The following is an 18,894-nucleotide window of genomic DNA, read 5'->3' as shown; positions in this document are numbered from 1 at the left end:
TTAAGAAATCTAAGGCGGTGTAAAAATGCCTGCAAGGATGCTGGAAATTGTAGTAGAGATAACGAACTGACACAAACCCCTATTTTGCAAAACCCTCAGGCAGACCATTGTCAAACACACATCTGTTGGATTTGTCAAGATGAGGTTAGCAGTGAGGCGCTTCTTCTTGAACACTATGAAAATCACATGACAAGTCTTTAGCTGAAATCACTGCTCTACGAACGTTTTTGTCAGACCTGTCTTTTTCGTGGCTGGGTGTGAGTTGAAAAATGCATCATTTACTAGTTTAGGATTCGCTTCATTTGAATAGTGATCAAATAAGTGAGGAAATCATGAAGCTTCCAGTTACAAAATTTTAGTGGAACCTCGCTTTAGAGAGACCCGCTTGATATGGACACTTGTTATCATGAGCTGAAGATCCAAACATTTTTTCTGAAATTAACCCACTCATACAGGCATCTTGTTTATACAAACACTATTTAACAGTTCTGAAGATATCCATAATAACAGGGTTTCACTGTACAGTTTATCACGAACAACAACTACAATGTCAATGGCTAAAAGAGGAGTGGAATACAATGACACCCTGTATTTGTGCTATCGCAAGTGATACTTAAAGATTTCCTTTCCCACATTTTTAGACACGTGAAAACTAAAAAACTGAAAACTTTCGTGAACTTATAAGTAACTCAAATGCATGAAAATTACCCGTAAAAATGAGGTGTCCACATTCACTGGGTGTTTTGGGGGTACGTCTAAAGTTAGTGAACGGATAAGAAATTGGTGGCCTGCTTTTCATGGATTAAGGTGATTAAGTCTTCCATGGAACCGTCGAACTCTGCATATAGTTTATGCTGTGAACAGTTTCTGTCTTTTTGAGTTTGGGAGGTAGATGGGAAATTATAAAACATGGATCAAGAATTTTTCACCAAGCGATTACTCCTGGAGGAAAAAGAGCCAAGACTGGACACTTCCCAGAATATTTTTCCGTTAATGATATGAAGAGATTTTTAAAGTATGTTTCCTTTTCGTTTTCTGTATGTAGCAAGTTTGTTGTTTAAAATAAGCGTTTTTGTTTGTTAATATTTAATAGTAAACAAAACCTAACCATTGAATTAGTGCTTTATAATGGTTAATTGTTCAGTTTCTATTAATTTTAATGGGTTATTTGAAATCGTTCTGAGAAAAGACGCCCAATTTAACATCCTTTCTTGTTACTGTAATTGTTCACATTGTTAAATGGGTTTTGCTGTTATTGTTATTGACAAAGTAATTATTATTAAATATGGTGATTATCAACATCTCCAATAGAACAAAGCATATTTTTTCTTGGTGGGTAACAAAAGTACACGCACGCATGGATTGGATTGTAACCAGTAAAACCCAACTGAACTAGTAATCAGAAGCTCTTAGGTTTCGACTCTTGATAGGAGCACTCAGCTTTTTTTTCCAAGTATGCCAGCCCTGTGTCACTTACTGAATAATACATCATTCTCATTTATTTACAAGGTTAAAAAATTACGGTGCATTTATTCCACAACAGAGTAATTGTTTATAAAGCTGGATGAATATTGTAATGTTGCTTTCAAAAGTATGTTGTTTGGCAATGTGATGCTAAAAAGAGGTGTAATTGCTCTGTTAATATTTGTGATAAAAATATTATGATACTTGATTCATACTTGTAAGATTACAAACAAATCTAAGCTCAAGTATCACATTAGAAAAATTGAGTGTGAGCCAGCATAACACATGTAGTGCTTTTGATTTTCTTGTTCTTATCTCACATTAGTTCCCAATGATTATTGTAAAATAAGTACAAGGATAAGGTGACAGATGCATGCGTAGTGCTGCCAAGTTGCTGTCAGTCTTTATGCTTATGCTCTTCTCACACTGGTTTTCACTTGTGACCAGGTTTAATTCAAGAAATTGGTGATTTATGCCTGTTCAGAGGTTTTAGAGGGTTTTTGTACAAATATATATAGGGAGCTCAAATATTTCAACTTTGCACGTAGAACAAAACCATTGAGCAATAAATTAGTGCTGCCTTACGTCAGCATTGTAAAATCATAGTCTTTCATAGAACATGGAACAGAGTGTTCAGCCAACAGATATTTTCTGTCTCAAACAATGATTGCCTGAAAACGTTCTCAATTTCCGAAATCATTCTCCAATGATTACCTGAAAAAGCAAACAAACAATGATTGCCTGAAAGCTTGTTCTTAATTTCCAAAATCATTGTCCAATGGATGTGCAAACAAAATATATTATTCCGATGTCATAACACTATTGTATTGTTTTGTATATAATTTGGTCACTTCATATGAGAATATATCCTCTCTTAATGTGCTATAGGATGATCCTGGCTTTAGATACTGAAATTATCTGCATGGGCTTTAGACCATTGTAATGTTTCATTGCACAGGCTTTCCATGCCCACTAAACCACTTTGAAAGGACAAATAAATTTGTTAAGATTTCCAGTCAATAATGATTACAATGAATTTGTATAGTGCTTACGGGGGTACTTACATGACACCTGTGTGACTTTCATTCCGGTACGAGTTCACTCCGGTTCCCTCTTGTGGCTCTGTATTCGTTTATATGATACCAGCACAAAATCTCACACCGGAGAGAGTCAAGCCAGTGCGAATTCACTCACGTTACTAAAGAGGAGTGAGATTTGTATTCCAGTATGAAAACTCAAATTGCGATGTCATGTAAAGGTGGTATGACTGTTCGTCCCAGTATGAAATCACTCTCCCGGGAGTCTGGAACAGATAGCATATGCATAGTCTTCAACATCCAATCCAACATGTGAATGGGGAATGAAATCTCATCCCTTCATGTAAACACGATATGAGATAACAATGTCATATCGGTGTGAAACTTATACCGCTGTGAATTTTCACATGTAAGCACCTCCTAATTCTGTAGGTTCATAGTGCTTTACAAACATTGATTAGCTAATCTAACCCTCACTAGACCAGGATTGTATTTTGTCTTTTAGGACTGGAGGTGTGGGGGTGCACATCCCCAATGCCCTTTATTTAGTAATCTTCATTTGCCTTATATGACACAATACTTTACACCACTTACAGTGCTTACAATACTTACAATACCTTCACTAGGTCCCATCGGTTACAATACTAACAATATTTATTTTACAATGCTGACAGTACACTCAAGTCTCCTCTCCCATCTTATAACTATGTGACAATGATACTTGAGTATGGATAGTACATCCACAGAATAAGGTCTGATGGTTCCTTTGACCTCTGGTCCCCCCTCCCACCTGACAGCTCTTAAATTTACAGGGAAACCAAAACTAAAATTTACCGAATGCAGACTTTTTACTAATACATCTATCAAATCTTCTGCCTGGTCCTTTAAGAAATGTGATAAAACCCTGGTTGGATAATGAAAGACCATTTAATTTTGGAGGGACATTATTTTGTCTTCTTAAAAAAAGAATGACTGAGGTCTATTGTACTCAAGGCCAAGGGCAATGATTTTCCCTTGTGGACTGACCTAGATCAATTAATAGCATTTTGCTTTATTTAATAATTTTTATTTGCCAATATATGACACAATACTAAACACCACTTACAATACCTACACTTGTTCCTGTCTGTTACAATACTAACAATATTCACAATGCTTACAGTACTCACAAGACTCCCCTCCCCCCTTATAACTCTGTGACAATGACACTTGGAGTATGAAAAGTGCATCCAAAGATGTTTCCTTTATAACTTCTTATCCCCTTCTCACCTGAAAACTCTTAAATTCACCGAGAAACCAAAACTTAATTTTTTTCACTAAATGCAGCTATCAAATCTTAAGCCTGGTCCTTTTACAAATGTGTGATAAAACCCTGCTGGTCTAGAGAAAGACCATTTCATTTTGAAGGGACATTTCTGTTCTAAAGAACGAAAGAATTACTGAGATCTAGAGTATCTTAAATGAACTGATAGATGCCCAGCATCTATTTAATTTAGGGGTCCAAGGGGAAGGGGGGCGTTTAATAGATAGGAGGGGCTTATTTTCATAACTGTAACATGCTTACATGGCTCTCTGAAAGAGTATTTTTATGAAAGGGATTCCGTGTTTAAATAAATAAAGATAAAGATAATGCTTAACGAAACTAATATGCTTTCTACAAAAATATCAAGAGAGTATTCAAATAGCAGACTATCCAGTCCGTCCATTGGTACGTCTTGGCCGTCTAAAGATCCACGCCTTTCTTTCGAATCTGAATGTCATGTTCAGGGTCATTCTGTTGGTCATTGTTAGCCTCTTCTATATCTGAGTCAGTAATGACTTGGAAAGGGTTTGGGAGGTGCCTCTAACTGCACCCCTTCTGCTTCACTCAGGTGACCTTACTTCAAGCAATGACTTGGACATTGGAGAGGCTAACAATGACAACACAATGACACGAGTAAGGCTTCTCACATCAATTTTGAGATTTAAAAGAAATGGAAGGGATCTCTAGATGGCCTAGACATAACAATGGATGGACTGGGTAGTCTACTATTTATAAACGGGCTTGTCCCGCAAATAGCCACAAAGCTAGTCGAGGCGGGACAAGAGGAGCACAAGAACATAATGGAAAAAAATTACAGTAAATTACAAACATGCTGGAAAACGGAAAACACAACACATCTCACATCTCACCTCGCCTCTCCCAGCCTCGCAGTATAATATGGATCAGTGTTTATCATGATGCCTTTAAGCCCTATTCACACTACAGAAAATTTTTTGGCATGGTTCAGATAAATACGGCACCAAACCAAAACAAAAAAGGTTTGGCTCGGGTGAATGCTCGGCCCTTCTGAAAAAGTGCTCCAAGTCCAGGTGAAATTGGTGTAGATTCTTTAGTCAAGATGGCTACCGCAAAGTCAGCAAAGCAAAAGTCACCTCAGAAATATCGTGGTATATGCTGGAAGAGTGAGTGCCTTCAGCTTCTTCTTCAAGTCATGAAAGTATAGATAACGCAAAAACGTTGAAAGAAAAGGCATATAAAAATGTTCTAGTGAAGTTACAGAACAAAGGTAAAATTGACTGATTTTAAAACATCTGTTGTTCACATTGACCATCATGTACACTGATACACTGGCACACACTGTATGTGGTTTCTAATTTGCTGTTATGAAAACTAAGCCCCAACTTGTATACCAAAATTTGATTTTAGGGTGTAGGGCTACAGTTTTTGATGCTCATGCCATTTTTGTCCGAGCTGTGCCAGAAATTTTATGTAGTGTAAATCGACCTTTATTCATGGCTGTAGACGAGATTATTTTGTATAAAACTGAAATAACAAAAAAATGCTCTTATCAGGATTTAACTGCATTTCAAAAGTTTTTTTTATAACATCACTATTATTTCATTCCAGAGCTTAAAAAGGATCAACTGTATGTATCAAAGTTATTCATGGATAAGAGACAAGCAGACAACCAAGAGACACTTAAAATAGTCTGTATTGGAGGGAAACATCAATGCAAACATTGTGGTAAGTGTTTTAGTCGAGCAGGAAACTTAAGGGCACATGAGAGAGTCCATACTGGAGAGAAACCTTATGAATGCAAACAGTGTGGCAAGTGTTTTAGTCAAGTAGCACACCTAAGGACACATAAAAACGTCCATACTGGAGAGAAGCCTTATGAATGCAAACAGTGTGACAAGTGTTTTAGTCAAGGAGAACAGTTAAAGAGACATGAAAGAGTCCATACTGGAGAGAAACCTTATGAATGTAAACAGTGTGGCAAATTGTTTAGTCTCGCAGGAAACTTAAGGAGACATCAAAGAGTCCATACTGGAGAGAAGCCTCATGAATGCATACAGTGTGGCAAGTGTTTTAGTGAAGCAGGGCATCTAACGAAACATAAAAGAGTCCATACTGGAGAGAAGCCTTATGAATGTAAACAGTGTGGCAAGTGTTTTAGTCAAGCAGGAGATTTAAGGATACATGAAAGAGTCCATACTGGAGAGAAGCCTTATGGATGCAAACAGTGTAGCAAATGTTTTAGGCATTCAGGAGCCCTAAGGAGGCATGGAAGAGTCCATACTGGAGATGCAAGCGGTACAGCAGGTGTTCAGGTCAATTGAGAAGGCTAAGGAGGCATAAAAATGCCCGCAAGGATGCTGCAAATTGTAGTTGGGATAATGCACTGACACAAACCCCTATTTTGCAAAACCCACAGGCAGGCCATTGGTAAACACACATCTATTGGATTTGTCAAGAGGAGCTTAGCAGCGAGGTCCTTCTTCTTGAACACTGTGATAATCACATGACAAGTTTTTAGCTTAAGTCACGTTTCTACCAAAATGTTTGTAACACCTCTCTTTTTCGGCAGAGTGTAAGTTGAAAAATACAAAATTTTACTGGTTAAGGATTCGCCACATTTGAATAGTAATAAAATAAGTGAGGATAGCATGAAGCTTGCTACTACAAAATGTTACATGTTACTTAGACCTCCGCCTCGCTTTAGAGACACTAGATGTGGACCCTCGTTGTTATTGTCTGAAGATCCATACACTTCATTTCTTTGAAATTAGTCCACCCATACAGGCATCTTGTTGATACAAACACTACATGTATTTATTAACAGTTCTGAAGGTATCCATAATAGCAAAGTTTGACAAATAAGAAAACAAAAATGGAGAACCATTGTTTGTTTGGTCGGCAGCTAGAGACAAATGAAATTTTGTGTCAGGAAATGGCATCTCGGAGAGGTTTAAAAATCCAGAGCTCCCTAGAGTGGAACGAGCAAAGTTCGTTCCCTGAAAGAGCTTCGCCTATTCCACAATACTTCTCCTGTTACTTTATACTATTCTCCTGCTACTACAATTCTTGATGAAAACCCAGTAAATTGACTGAACAGTTTTATCACCCATAACAGCTTCAATATCAATAGCTTCCAGGGGAGTGGAATACAATGACACCCTAGATTTGTGTTATAGCGAGCGATACCTACACATTTTTGACACGTGAAATCTTAAACATGGAAAACAACCGTGAAGTTAAAAGTAACTCAAATACATGAAAATTACACGTAATAATGAGGTGTTCACATTCACCAGGTGTTAGGTGGTATGTCTTAAAGGGGCAGTGCCGCCAGTTTTTAGTATGCCTTTAAATAGCGTAAAAACATATTTGTATTGATGGAAATGTTAAGAACTGGTTCAGGTTTATTAACAATTCCCCCACGAGTATACATAAGCTAGTATTTGTAATCTTTTGCTGATGATGGCTTGGATGGAAATGGATTACAACTTGAAAAAATTGGCTTATCGATTACTCATCAATGTCATTGACTATTCGTTGATGCTACTGATTTCTCATCGAGTACCTATTGATTACCCTTCGATTACTCATTGATTACACATACATAAATCATTATTATGCTGCGTATGACTATCTATATTTACGATTTTCCGACATTTTGTTTTTATTATAACTGGCTTTCTTGTTATAAATCACACGGTACAAAATCCACCATGATGGAGGGCAAGCTATACGCTTTGGGACACCCTAAACAAAAAAAATTCAAATGTGACTGGATGAAGCCGCTTTGTATTGGATTTCCCAGTGCACAACTTGCTCTCAAACAAGGTGGATTTTGTACCATGTGACCATTAGCTGCAACGGACCCATTGGTCTATTCCCCGTCCGAGGGTTTCTCTCTCACCCCCAGACCGAGGCCTACTTAGGAGTCTATTGACAGACTATTTAAATAATAGATCTTCTGCCTGCAACAAAAGTAACCAAAACTCTGGTATTACATGACAATGACCTAGTTTTAAAGTAATAAAATTTGTTAGGTGCAATTTGTTATTATCATAATATTCATTTCACAGAATAACATTAACAACAATGGGCCTTTTGGACTAACTAGTCACTTGGTAAAAAATCCGCCACATTGGATGGCAAAAAAATGGGACATCGAAAACAAAGGAAAGTCAATCTTGACAGGTTAGAATTCCTCTGTGTTCGAATCTGGTACATGCTTTTGCCATCCAGTATGTTGGATTTTGTACTATGTGACAAGTTCAGTTGGTGTTAAAAGCCCATTTTCAGTTTCGATCAGTACTGAATTCTACAAATTAAAATACTTTAAAAGTGAAATTTTGTCATTATAGAACACCTGTGAAAAAGATACGAAGAGTAGCAACTAGTTAAACCACCAGGATTCCCATGATCGGTAAAGAATTAAAATCAACAGATTGTTTGAATGAAACAATTACTATCTACAGTAACAGATAAATTAGTTAAGAAAAATCTTATGGTTATTTTAGCTAAATACAGTCGACTCCCTTTATTTCGGACACCCTCCGGACTGCGAGTAAGCGCCCTTAATAACAAGAGTCCATATATAGTGGGTATTTATTTGAGGCAAACGCATGTAATTCATTTTTTGCTGGAGATTTTCTTCCTGTCGGTAATCGGCGAAGTGTCCACAGGGCGCCAAGAGTTTTATACTTTTCTCAGCGCTACTGTTCTGGGTAGTAAGTAGCTATTGCAAGTAAGACAATATTTTTTTCTTAAATTCCCTTCAACCGCCAATCCACTGTTAAATTTACTTTCCCTGCCATAGAACTGTACTGGCGACCATTGACTCACTCCTCAGATCCAATTCACTGAAATCGCAATTCCAGTTCACCCACAGTTGAGCTGAGTAACCGGGCCTGTAGCTTCACTTTTTGTTTGTGATCGATGCTACCTTGTGATCGAGTGACAAGGAAGTAAAATTTCCTCTATTTGAAGGTAAGTTATTAGTCAAGCTATTTTCAGTGTTTATCAAACGTAAATTAATTCTTTAGGTGTTAGGATCGATCGATAGAAACGAGCAAAGTGCAATTTCAACCGACAGATGATCGATAGAGGGTTTAGCCGTCTTGCCCACTCTATGGCCGCCATTTTGAAAGTAGGACATTGGGAACAGGTAAATACTTGTTTCCATATCTCAAAGTGTCCTCGGACATTTATTTAAAATTACATGAAGTGAAACAAGTCCTTACTGAGGGAACATTCTACGAGCTGTTTTTGTTGTCGTATAATTTTGGCAAAGTTTGACTTTCAGTATTAAAGCTGAAAGCGACGTTGTCATAGGGGTTTTGTTGAGTTTTGGTCAACAATCAGTTGCAATATCTTCAAAGAACCATTCCTCGAACACTGTTAAATTTGATTTTTTTGGAAGAACAGACTGGTAACATTTTTATCGATTTTTCCAATAGAACGTGGAAGAACTGGAGAAAATATTGATCAAAGTTTGCAAGTTGTCATTTGTTGTAAGTAATTACAGTATATGATTATGTGATTTACACACAGGGTGATTGGTCAATTTTGTGGGCTGTATTTCACTCTATGGTTGCTAAATTTGAAAGTCTCCTTTCTCGTGCACCCGATTAACCTCGGAGATATAATAAAATTAATATCTTACTGACCTCGTTTTTCTCAGTCTTTGCTGTAAGTTAGAGATCCTTGTTTTTCCCATTGATTTATCGGGAAAAAAACTCAGTCTGTAACTTAAAGTACGGACCTCGAACTTGGTTGGTAAGATATTTATATGTGTATTTATTTACTTGATTTGCAAGCTGGTTAAACATAAGCTTAGATATTTCTTTCCTGCCCTTACCCCTTTTGAATATTCTTAATAGTCTTCCTACTGCTAGGATTATTGAATGTATGGTTCCAGAAAATATCCATACCCCACCCATGGAAGGGACTATTCATATGACCCCCCTCCCCCCTGGAATTTCTAAAATAGGTCCACAAAAAAATATATCCCTCTGGAAATTCCAAATGCAAGTTCACGTTCAAGGGCGCTGGGGAAAGAAACGCTTTACACTGCACCAGTAGAAACAAAACAATCAAAACAGTATCAAATTTCCGTGGTTTTTACATATTTCAGAAAGAATATGGTGTCTCAGATTACATGGAAAATCTAATCTTTCTTGGCCTTTAAAAAGATTCTGCTGTTTTCATGTTTTCCAATGAGATAAGGTTCTCCAAGTCATTCTTTTATAGTGACTGTTATTTTTGTGTCACGAAATGTTTTTCCCACGCAGAAACCTTCAATCTTGTCTTGCTCTCAGAGTTGTGTCAGTGGCGACAAAATTAATCATCCAAGTAAGCTCACACCACAGATATTTGTCACAGTATGCATTCTTCTTGAGACCGAAATAATTTGTTCACAGTTGCAGAAATTTGACCGCTAATGTCAGCAAGCGTTATCACGAGATCAAGAATTGGTGCAGGATTCTTGCGCTTTCTTTGTCTGTTTGAGAATAAAACATTGAAAAGACCTGAACATTTTGAGAAATTCAAAGCGGAATTGTATTAAATGATTGCCAATTATATTTAAAACCCACAAATGAATCAAACAGCTATCAGTTTTGCTGTAAACCATTTTTTCTCAGTAAAGTTGGAAGATAATTGCGAGAATTTGCCTGAAAAGAACGCTTTTCGCTTTCTCGCATTTTTTTTTGGATTGTACAGTGTAATTCTTTTTTTTTTTTTATTTATACAGGAAGTCTGGTTTAGCATAGCTAGTTTAAACAGAGTCCTTATTAAATAGCAAATAAACAAATAACAGAAAATCAATACAAAATAGCACACTAATAAAATACATAAATACGCACTATCAATCTTTTCCCGCGACAATATTTAGCGTCCCATCGTCTTGTAGTCTGACTGTCAAATTTTGACATGTCGCCGATTTCGGAACTTGCATAATTTTTCTTTTATTTTCGACTTTGTTAGACTATGGTAAACTGCCTACTCTGGGGACCTGGCAAAGCTAGAAAATCTTTTCAGAACTAGATTTTTTTCATTCAAAGTTTAGCCAAAATGACATTGGAAGCAGCATGCCTGCATTCGAAAACATTACAACATTTCAATTAACAAAAAAAAAACATTTCAATGCACACGCTGGAATGTTCTGTAAACCAAATTGTGTGAATAATGATTCATGTTACACACTTCCTGTAAATTACTTGGGATGCTTTTTGTAATATGCAAATGTAATGATTTAATCATTAATACGATGTGATTTACTATGGGTATCGAATAAATTTTTCCTGTCTGTTGTGCAAAAATATAGTTAATGTTTTGAGTTAAAATTGGTGAAGCAACAAGATGTTGTTTATTTATCTGTTTTATATCGCACGTGGCTTGTTAATTTTGACAAATGATATTTGCTTCCTGAACTATAATTATTTTACGGTGTTTTTACTTAGTTCTCGAAGAGTTATTTTTATTGGGATCAGAAAACTGTTTTCTGTTGATTCAAAATTATTACAGTCACTGTAGTTCAATGTTGAGGCAATAATTTAGTTCAAACAATATTGTTTATGCTGGTGAATGACAACGAAAAATGCGAGGTAAATATCTGCCAGCAGATAGCCTTCTTCTAACATCTGAAATGAGGTGTTCAGCTCTTCTTCAATCTCTTAAGCTCTTCTTCAATCTTCAGTCTCCTGTTTTAGTTTTTCTGTTAATTTGACTTCAACAGTAGAGATTTGCTTCTCTAAAGCTTCTACTTTCGCAACAATTGTATCTATATCTGATTTTAATTGCTTGACAAGATCATACACATCTTTAAGTGATATCTTCTCTATTTTATCTTCTTCTGGGTCACTTTCCTTTGTCTTCTTCGTCTTAGGTTTGCTGTTAGGTGTTACTGAAGATGGACTGTTAGAATAAATGCGTTTAAATGCATTTAGATTGCGCTGACTGCGTGGTGGGGTGCTTATGGCAGCCATTGTTCATCAATTAGGAAATTACAGGGGATAATATTTTTATGCTCCAACAGAGTGCAGTCAAACCTCCATTATCCAGACTTGCTGGGAAATGAGTAGTTAATCTGGATAATAGAGAGAGTTGGGATAATCCAAAATATGAATATTAATTAATGACAAAGTAATGTGAACAAAGTTAACAAAGAAAACAGAATTTAATTGTGAATAGATCAGAATTGCATGTATGTACAGCCTGAATGTTATGATGTATTTACTAGAAATACATGACTAGCAAAACGTCACGAAGCTATACCAGGTCTGGGTGGATAGTTGATTCGAAGTGGTACTCTGTGGCTTCCTGATGTCTCCTTCTTCTTTGCTACTCGCGGTGAATTTAGTTGTTTAATCTCCCCCCGCTAAATCTGTCGTCCCTTGTCCATCCTCCTGTGCCTCATTTACATCACAATTTGGACGTGTTTCACCAAAAGTTAACATTTTTAATTGCTCGATGAATAAAACCATTCAGACCTCAATGAATAAACATAAGTTGTGTCTGACACCAGCCTGTCTTCCAAACCTTCCCTTTGTCTGACAAACGAGAGCATGATCGCATAGCAAAGTCCATCATTCGTCCGAGATCTGCTGCTTGCTGATTCCAAACTCAAGTGTTTAATCTGTTCCTTTTTGTCCTTTCTCTAAACATGAAATAATTGTTTGCTTATGTGGAGGGGTTCACATTTCAGTGCATGTGCGTGAATCTAAATGCTTTTCTCTCTTTCTTGTCAACTTTATGGCCTTAAAAATCCCACTCATATATACTACAGTAATCACATTCTATAAATAGTCCAAGCAAAATGACTAATGACCAAAATTCACACAAAACGCCAGTGGATTGTACCCATATTGTAGTCTGAAATGTCAGCCGTCTCCTCCCCCTAACCCACAGGGGGCTTGGGAGAGAGAGACGTCTGAATTGCGAGTGTTATAATGTCGTCCGTTGACGTCACACAGTAATTTATGCAAATTTGCATAAATAAAAACCTTTGAAACCAAATGGCGGCCACAAGTCATGGAACCGCATGGAAGCATTGCAGCATGCATAATATAGGAGGTTGTGTGGGTTTTGTAAGCCGTAAAATTTGAAGACAAAGCATCAAGAATGTATGTACGGGTTCGCACTTCATTTTCCACTGAAGATGAATTGGAAAATGTTCCGATAAATGTTGTTAGTAAATAAAGTGTTGACAGGCCAGACACTACTCATATTAACGTGGTATGGTGGTATGAAAAGTGACTTCTCGTTATGGTTTTGCTTTTTTTGACTTTTTTTTTTTGTATGAAATAAGAGTAGGTCCTTCAGAATATTTCTCGAAGCAATGGTTGGTTTTGAATTAAAAGTCATTTGCTCCTCAAGATGTTTTTGAGGTTAGGCAACGCCAGGTTGTAAGTTGTGACAAAAAAAAGAATTTTGTTTCGCACTTTATCGTTTTGTTGTAAAGCCGACTTCCAGTCAGCGAAAATCAGAGGTTATTTTTTCAATGAGATTGTGAGGGTAGCCTCTAGCCCAAAAGTGCATTTTGAAGTGGATGATGTTGTAATAGAATGATTTTGCAGAGGAGGTGTTTCAAAGAAGTCTCAGGGCTCCATTTTTTATTAGTCCTTTTCTGACCCCGGTGGGTGGCAGGAAGAAAAATGTGTACTGGAAAGTCTCTGTAGGTTAAAAGTGCGTGCGAATGTCAAGGATTCCCGCATGATTGTAGAATCGCTGAGACTTCTGAGAAGCAACTACTTAGTGAAGTTATTCTATTGCAATACCACCAACTTCAAAACGCGCCTTCAGGCAAGAGGCTATCAACACAATCTCATTGAAAAAAATCACCTCTGAGATTAAATTCACTGAACGGAAGTCGGCTTTACAACAAAACGAGAAAGTGCGAAATAAAATTTTTCTTATCTTCACAAGGGAGGGAAGAACCAATCAAAAACTACCTACCATATTCCCAAAAGTACGTGACGTCAACGGACGACATTATAACGCTCGGAATTCAGACGTCTCTCTCTCCCGCGCCCCCTGTGGGTTAGGGAGAGGAGACGGCTGACATTTCAGACTACCCATATTGTTGATATTGAATTTAGTGTCGACCCGAACGATTTATTCCATGGTTGATGTATTTACAGTTGTTTTCATGCAAAATAATGCAATCATATGAAAAAATTGCCACCCAAGTTAGCTACTCCTTTCTGAATGGTTCATAAACAGCGAATTAAGTTAGACAGGCTTGGGTCATAGCAAGCAAAGGCAAACGAGTATTTTGATTCATGGACATGCGCAGAACTATGAACCACTCCATTTATCCTTTATCGAGAGAATGGACTGCTTTTGTTTCATAGACATGGCTGTGATTTGAGTTTACAATGGATTGTTCATGTGTCTACATAAGCCAAAGCGAAACAGATTAAATCCTGGGCCCAGTTGCTCGAAGCATGGTTAGCGCTAACCCGGGTTAAATACCATGACAGCCTATAGGTTTTAATACATCTTAACCAATGGTTAGCGCTAACCATGCTTCGAGCAACTCAGCCCTGGAGTTTAAACATACATTTGGAAGGATTGTTGAATTTTTCATTTCTTCAATTTTTCAAGATCACATCTTATTAATATTCATGAAAAACATGGGACCAGAGAAGTAAGTCCAGGCAATCGAAAAGTCTGTATAAATGAGGTCTGGATAATCGAGGTTTGACTGTATTGCTAATCAAACTGAATGAACATTTTAATGTTGCCATTAAGAAGTATGTTGTTTGGCAATGTGATGCTAAAAAGAAGTGGTATTTCTCTGTTAATACCTGTTATCAAAAAAATTATATGATGCTTGAGTTGTACTTGTAAGATAAGTACATACCTAAGCTCAAGTATCATGTTACATTCATGTGCAGTGATGACAAGTTGCTGTCATTATGCTTATGCTTATCTCACACTGGTTTTTAGTTGTGGGCCGGTTTAATTCAAGAAATTGGCATTTGGGGTCTGATTTTGTCCTGTTTAGAGGGTGTTTATACAATAAGGAGCTCAAATATTTCAACTTTCCATGGAGAACTTGAAGCATTAAGCAACAAATTAGTATGGCCTCATGTCAGCATTGTAGAATAATAGTGCATGGAAAAGAGTGTTCAGCGAAGGCTAAACAGTGAGGACAATGAGGTTCAAGGCTGAGGGCACTGATTTCCCAATGTGGACTGACCTTGGTCGGTGAAAAGATTTATTATTATTTTTTGCTTACCTTAGTGATTTGTTAACTTTATGTTAGCTTTAAATATTTTTTCAAAAAATGAGCATATTATGTGTGTATTTGCATAGATGTTTTACTACTCTTAATTCAGGCCTGATACTTAGTCTTGAGACATTAGCAAACATGTTACAAACTTGTAAAATGATAGTTTAGGCTTGTAGGTTTTACACTTTTAAAGCACGGGAATACTCAATGGCAAACAAAGTGAAAATTATCTCAGGGTAATGAGCAAATTGACAGAAGAAACATTAAAAGAAAGGGTTATGCTGTTGGCAGATTTCATAGAATTTGGTAGCTTGCAACATTAGTTGAAGGTATAGCTTAAAACAAACCAGCCATTCCCCGTACAAGTCATGTGCGTTAAATCTCACAGTGGATGGTTCTGACGATTCAGAAATTTATTGCTTCAAGGGTCTTTCAAGAAAGGTCAACTATGTGAAGCAAGAGCGGAGCAGTTAGGGCCACATCTCTCCATGCTGAATGAGCCAAACCTCCTAACCCTTTTGCAAGTTATACTGACTCAGACATCAAAGAGGCAAACGATGACAAGACAATGACATTGAACGCGGATTCTGACATCAACATTAAGATTTGAAAGAACGATATGGATCTCCAGACAGCCGAGGTGTACCAGTTGGTGGACTGGATTGGATAGTCTGCTATTTTTAAACTTACTTGATATTTTTGCTTATTGAACGATATTAGTCTTATTATGAGAATAAATGCCTCCTATCTATTAACCCCTCCCCCCCTTCCCCTTAGACCCCTAAAATTGAATAGATGCCCCGGGTGTCTATTAGATCATTCACAGTATTAATTTTGTAACATAGATTTGACTTCAAATATATATGGTTTAAAATTCGAAGCAAGGAAAGGTTAAACTGGAGCAATTTAATAGGATGAGATATCAGAACCTGAAAGTAATGGAGTGTTAACAAAAGTGGGAGATTATTTTCTTTGTAACATTATTATTACTACATGTCTGAGCATCTTCCCTTCAAACAACGTTCCAGTATCTTACCAAATCTTACCAGCCTCTCAATACAATTTGGAGCAGTGTTTATCATGGTGACTATATTCATGGCTATAGGCCAAATTATTATGACTGTATAAAAATTAAGTGATGTTTGGTCCCAAACAGTGTCCTTATCAGGATTTGAGTTTATCTCAAAAGCATTTTATTATTTTCATTATTTTGTTTCAGAGCTTAAGATGTATGTATATGGCAAAATTATTCATGGGTAAGAGACAAGCGGACAATACTGGAGAGAGGCCTTATGAATGCAAACAATGTGACAAGTGTTTTAGTCGAAGAGGAGACTTAAGGAGACATGAAAGAGTCCATACTGGAGAGAAGCCTTATAAATGCAAAGAGTGTGGCAAGTGTTTCAGTGCTGCAGGAAACTTAAAGAAACATGAAAGATTCCATACTGGAGAGAAGCCTTATGAATGCAAACAGTGTGGCAAGTGTTTTACTCAAGAAGGAGACTTAAGGAGACATGAAAGAGTCCATTCTGGAGAGAAGCCTTATGAATGCAAACAGTGTGGCAAGTTTTTTAGTCGCGGGGGAGTTTTAAGGATACACAAGAGAGTCCATACTGAAGAGAAGCCTTATGAATGCAAACAGTGTAGAAAGTGTTTTAGTCATGCAAGAAACTTAAAGAAACATGAAAGAGTCCATACTGGAGAGAATCCTTATGAATGCGAACAGTGTGGCAACTGTTTTAGTCGAAGAGGAGACTTAAGGAGACATGAAAGAGTCCATACTGGAGAGAAGCCTTATGAATGCAAACAGTGTGGCAAGTGTTTTAGTGATGCAGGAAACTTAAAGAAACATGAAAGATTCCATACTGGAGAAAGGCCTTATGAATGCAAACAGTGTGGCAAGTGTTTTACTCAAGAAGGAGACTTAAGGAGACATGAAAGAGTCCATTCTGGAGAGAAGCCTTGTGAATGCAAACAGTGTGGCAGGTGTTTTAGTCGAGGGGGAGTTTTAAGGCTACATGAGAGAGTCCATACGGGAGAGAAGCCTTATAAAATTAATGCAAACAGTGTGGCAAGTGTTTTAGTCAAGCAGGAAACTTGAGGGCACATAAAATAGTCCATACTGGAGAGAAAGCTTCCAGATGCAAGCAGTACTGTAGGAGTTCTGGCCAATTGAACATCTGTTGGATTTGTCAAGAGGAACTTAGCAGCAAGGTGCTTCTTCTTGAACACTATGCAAATCACATGACAAGTGTTTAGCTTAAATCACTTTTCTACCAAAATGTTTGTCACACCTGTCTTTTTTGTGTCTGAGTGTAAGTTGGAAAATGGAAAGTTTGGTGGTTAAGGATTTGCCACATTTGAAAAGTGATAAAATAAGTAAGAAAAGCATGAAGCTTCCAATTAAAAAAAATTTAAAACATGCTACAGAAACATCCACCGTGCGATTATTTCTGGACGAAAGAAAACCAAGCCTTTTTACTTGTATGAATATTTTTCGGTTTAATGATATGAAAAGAGTTTTAAAGTTTGTTTCATTCGAATTTGCTGCACAGCAAATTTATTTTTTAATATTACCGTTATTGTTGTTTAGTGTTACCGTTGTCGTTATTCAAAAGTAAACATAACCAAACCATCGAATTAGTGTTCTTGTAATGATTAAATGTTCGGTTTCTAATAATTTTAACTGTTTAGTTGAAATCATTCTTAGAAAAGACGCATAACTTTAAAATCCATTCTTGTTACTGTAATAATTGTTCATATTGTTAATGCTAAAAGAGGTTTTGCTGTTATTGTTACTGACAAATTAATTATTATTAATTATGGTGATTACCAACATCTCCAATAGAACGAAGCACACTTTCTCTTGGTGGGTAACAAAAGTACACGAATGCATGAATTGAATTGTAATGAGTAAAATCCAACTGCAGTGGGAGATCTTTTTAATTTGTGGGAAATCTGGAATGGCGCGAGCCGACAAATTTTACAGAAGGTTCGAAATAATTTATAATCTGGAAGATTTCCGCCCTCTATATTCCTCGCTGGTTCGTTAATTTCATTTCATTTCATTTACAGTCCTTTCTGTGTCAGTTGTGAGTTTTGCACTTATCCATGGCTTCATTCAATACTTAGGATACAATCAGTCGTGACTAATGGATGATCAATGAGTAATCGATGGGTAATCAATATGTAATCAGCTGATTAGTTATTGATTATTTGCAATGATCAATGGGTAATCGATTCAAAAAAGTTTGTGACTTATTAATTACTCATATTCATTGATGCTATTGATTTCTCATCGATGACTTATTGATTACCTATCGATTACTCATTGATCAGGCCCGTAGAAGGAGGAGCGGTAGGGCTTGAGCCACCCCCCCCCCCCCCGAATTTTTGGAAGCTATTAAAGCAATGTGCCAAAAAATATATAATTAAAACACATTAATGTGCGTCAATCAGTCTTGAATTCTGACGCTGCAAGTGCCTTTTCACAGTTCGCTAACAGTTTGCTTTTATATACAACAGCTACATAGGCACTCTACCTTGCGACTCAGAACGAAGAACCAAAATGGGTCGAGATCAACTAATCTCAAGCCATAAACGGAGCGGTTGAAATAAACTGCTTGTCTTCTAACAAGTCCGCTCAATGATATCCGTAGTTGAAAACAATTTAGTGTTCGCACGTTGACGAAAGCCACACAAATCTGTCCTCCCAGGAGTCACAGAAAAAGAAATCCTCCTGCAGTCGGATTCTAACTGCCCGATTCCAAATTTAAAAATAGAAATAATTTCTCGTGGTTTGTTTACTCACTCCGGCAAACGTGAAATTAGAAACGTTACCGTGGTAGTCCGCGTAAAAAGAAAAGGACGACAAAGAAATG

At 37.0% G+C, this 18,894-nt stretch overlaps 3 protein-coding genes across 3 annotated transcripts in view; 2 read left to right on the top strand and 1 right to left on the bottom strand.

Annotated features, from left to right (window-relative positions):
* The window catches only part of LOC146460139 (uncharacterized), a 39,017-nt gene extending 31,214 nt beyond the window's left edge, over nt 1-7,803 (top strand). The window contains exons 7-8 of the mRNA XM_085088317.1: nt 5,485-6,095; nt 6,233-7,803. Of these exons, the coding sequence (XP_084944443.1) occupies nt 5,485-6,095; nt 6,233-6,301 (680 nt within the window). The 3' untranslated portion in view covers nt 6,302-7,803. The remainder of the gene's footprint in view (nt 1-5,484; nt 6,096-6,232) is intronic.
* The window catches only part of LOC146460115 (uncharacterized), a 457,503-nt gene that overhangs the window by 116,351 nt on the left and 322,258 nt on the right, over nt 1-18,894 (bottom strand). The window lies entirely within an intron of this gene.
* The window catches only part of LOC146460135 (uncharacterized), a 47,013-nt gene continuing 36,907 nt past the window's right edge, over nt 8,789-18,894 (top strand). Inside the window, exons 1-3 of the mRNA XM_085088450.1 lie at nt 8,789-8,941; nt 9,234-9,287; nt 16,233-16,947. Coding sequence (XP_084944576.1) covers nt 8,870-8,941; nt 9,234-9,287; nt 16,233-16,947 — 841 coding nt within the window. The 5' untranslated portion in view covers nt 8,789-8,869. The remainder of the gene's footprint in view (nt 8,942-9,233; nt 9,288-16,232; nt 16,948-18,894) is intronic.

This window comes from Pavona decussata, unplaced genomic scaffold, assembly GCF_977016875.1.
Source record: "Pavona decussata unplaced genomic scaffold, jaPavDecu1.1 SCAFFOLD_214, whole genome shotgun sequence".
In the NCBI taxonomy this organism is placed as follows: domain Eukaryota; kingdom Metazoa; phylum Cnidaria; class Anthozoa; order Scleractinia; family Agariciidae; genus Pavona; species Pavona decussata.
The sequence above is the reverse complement of the archived record's forward strand: the minus strand, read 5'-3'. Positions and strand labels throughout refer to the sequence as shown.